Below are 2500 nucleotides of genomic sequence, written 5' to 3'. Positions count from 1 at the left end.
GACTGTGTGTATCGGCTCCTGCGCTCAGAGTGTGTGTGAGTGTGTGTGAGTGAGTGTGTGAGAGAATGAGTATGTATGTGTGTACTGTGTGTTCAGTATGTGTGTGTGTACTGAATGTGTTTACAGTATGTGTTTGTGTACTGTATGTGGGTGCTGTGTGTGTGTGTGTACCTAATGTGGGTACAGTATGTGTGTGTGTGTGTGTGTGTACTGTATGTGTTTACAGTGTGTGTGTGTGTGTGTGTGTGTGTGTGTGTGTGTGTGTGTGTGTGTGTGTGTACTGTATGTGGGTGCAGTATGTGTGTGTGTACCTAATGTGGGTACAGTATGTGTGTGTACTGTATGTGTTTACAGTGTGTGTGTGTGTGTGTGTGTGTGTGTGTGTGTGTGTGTGTGTACTGTATGTGGGTGCAGTATGTGTGTGTGTACTGTATGTGTTTACAGTGTGTGTGTGTGTGTACTGTATGTGGGTGCAGTATGTGTGTGTGTACCTTATGTGGGTGCAGTATGTGTGTGTACTGTATGTGTTTACAGTGTGTGTGTGTGTACCTTATGTGGGTACAGTATGTGTGTGTGTACTGTATGTGTTTACAGTGTGTGTGTGTGTACTGTATGTGGGTGCAGTATGTGTGTGTGTACCTTATGTGGGTGCAGTATGTGTGTGTGTACCTTATGTGGGTACAGTATGTGTGTGTGTGTACTGTATGTGTTTACAGTATGTGTGTGTGTGTGTGTGTGGGGGACACACCTGTGCTGCAGGTAAGAAGAGCTTTATTGCGTCAGAGCTGATCTCCTCCCGTTTCTCTTTCAGCTTAAAATGGTCGAGTGTGAGACGTCTGTAAATGGCGTCTAAAGTGCGAGATGCTGTGCTCTGGTACCAGAAGAAGGTGAGAGATTGTCATCTTTCTCTACACACACACACACACACACACACACACACACACACACACACACACACACACACACACACTCTCTCTCTCACACACGCACACAGTGAGTGAGTGAGTGAGTGTGTGTGTGTCTGTGTGAGAGAGAGAGTGTTTGTGTGTGTGTGTGTGTGTGAGTGTGTGTGTGTGTGTGTGTGTGAGTGTGTGTGTTTGCTCAGCTGTGAATGGTCTGGTGTTTAACTGTCTCTTCTCTGTCAGATCGGTGCGTACGACCAGCAGATATGGGAGAAATCAGTGGAGCAGCGGGAGATCAAGGTAACCTGTGTGTGTGTGTGTGTGTGTGTGTGTGTGTGTGTGTGGGCACCAAAAGCTGTGTCCTCTCACAGAAGAATGTTGCTGGAGTAGATGCCACTACAGGACAGTTATATCGCCTCGTTTGCTTAAAGCTGCTCTAGAATGAAAGATTGAATGAACCTCGCCATGGTGAAATGATGAGAGCTCAGTCCACGGCGTCACACACTGCGAGTCTCACACACCATCGGCGGCTCCTTCTGATGAAAATCTCGTGAATCAAAAACACCACAGGAAAATAAGTGCTCCTCAACATAAACCCAACCGTGACGCAGGCGTTGGGGATCATTAATATGCTCAGGCGGGACTGACGGAGCGAAGCATCGGACTGCAGATAAACGAACGGCTCTCAGGACACACACGTCACGTTCAGGCGGTGCGGGGACGGCTCCAGCTAAACACTCGCCTGGAGGAAACAAGAAAAATATCTGGTCAATTTGCTATCTAGTAAATGCGTCTTGACAGGAGTGTGTGTTTAACATATTGTTTCAAATCATTCTAGGGCACCTTAAATGTGTGTTTGGGCCAGAAACACACACACACACACACACACACACACACACACCTCACTCCCTTTTGTGTGAGTGTGAAAGAGAAGTGTGTGTGTGTGTGTGTGTGTGTGTGTGTGAGAGAGAGTGTGTAGTTCTTTCTTCCTCTTAAACTCTCTCCTCTCCTCATCAGTTCATTAGACGGGTGAGTATCGCTGCTGCTCTCAGACTGTAGGTGTGGGTTTGTCAGACGGGCCTTGATATCTGTGTGTGTGTGTGTGTGTGTGTGTGTGTGTGAGGTGAGCATGTTTAGGCTTCTGCAGACAGTAACTACTTACTGATGATGATGATGGATCTTGAGAGTGAATTTGCACTTTGTGTGCGCGTGTGCGTGCCTGTGCGCGTGTGCGTGTGTGTGTGTGTGCATGTTTGTGCGTGTTGCTTTGGCCGGTTGCGCTGTGACTCGTGTGGCTGAATGTGTATTGAGGGCTAGACAGACAAAAATAAAGACGGCAGAAAGTCTGAGTCATTTCACAGGAGTGTGTGTGTGTGTGTTTAGACTCAAACGGCCAAGGGACGGTCACATGGTCAGATGGAGAGGTGTGTGTGTGTGTGTGTGTGTGTGTTTAGATTCAAACGGCCAAGGGACGGTCACATGGTCAGATGGAGAGGTGTGTGTATGTGTGCATCTGTGTGTGCATGTGTGTGTGTAACAGCGGCTGAACCCTCAATAGCTCTTCATATAAAGTTCTAGATGCCTAATAATCTGATATT

At 47.3% G+C, this 2500-nt stretch overlaps 1 protein-coding gene across 5 annotated transcripts in view; it reads left to right on the top strand.

Annotated features, from left to right (window-relative positions):
* Positions 1 to 2500, top strand: part of phtf2 (putative homeodomain transcription factor 2) — a 26694-nt gene that overhangs the window by 4969 nt on the left and 19225 nt on the right. For 4 of the 5 annotated variants that reach the window (XM_067428648.1, XM_067428644.1, XM_067428645.1 and 1 more), the window contains 3 exons: positions 812 to 887; positions 1146 to 1202; positions 1920 to 1931. In XM_067428648.1, the coding sequence (XP_067284749.1) occupies positions 843 to 887; positions 1146 to 1202; positions 1920 to 1931 (114 nt within the window). In that variant the 5' untranslated portion in view covers positions 812 to 842. The remainder of the gene's footprint in view (positions 1 to 811; positions 888 to 1145; positions 1203 to 1919; positions 1932 to 2500) is intronic. The other variant, XM_067428647.1, reaches the window with a different exon arrangement.

The sequence above is a fragment of the Pseudorasbora parva genome, chromosome 20, assembly GCF_024679245.1.
Source record: "Pseudorasbora parva isolate DD20220531a chromosome 20, ASM2467924v1, whole genome shotgun sequence".
Lineage (NCBI taxonomy): Eukaryota > Metazoa > Chordata > Actinopteri > Cypriniformes > Gobionidae > Pseudorasbora > Pseudorasbora parva.
Note: the sequence above shows the minus strand (reverse complement) of the source record. Positions and strands in the feature narration are given on the sequence as shown.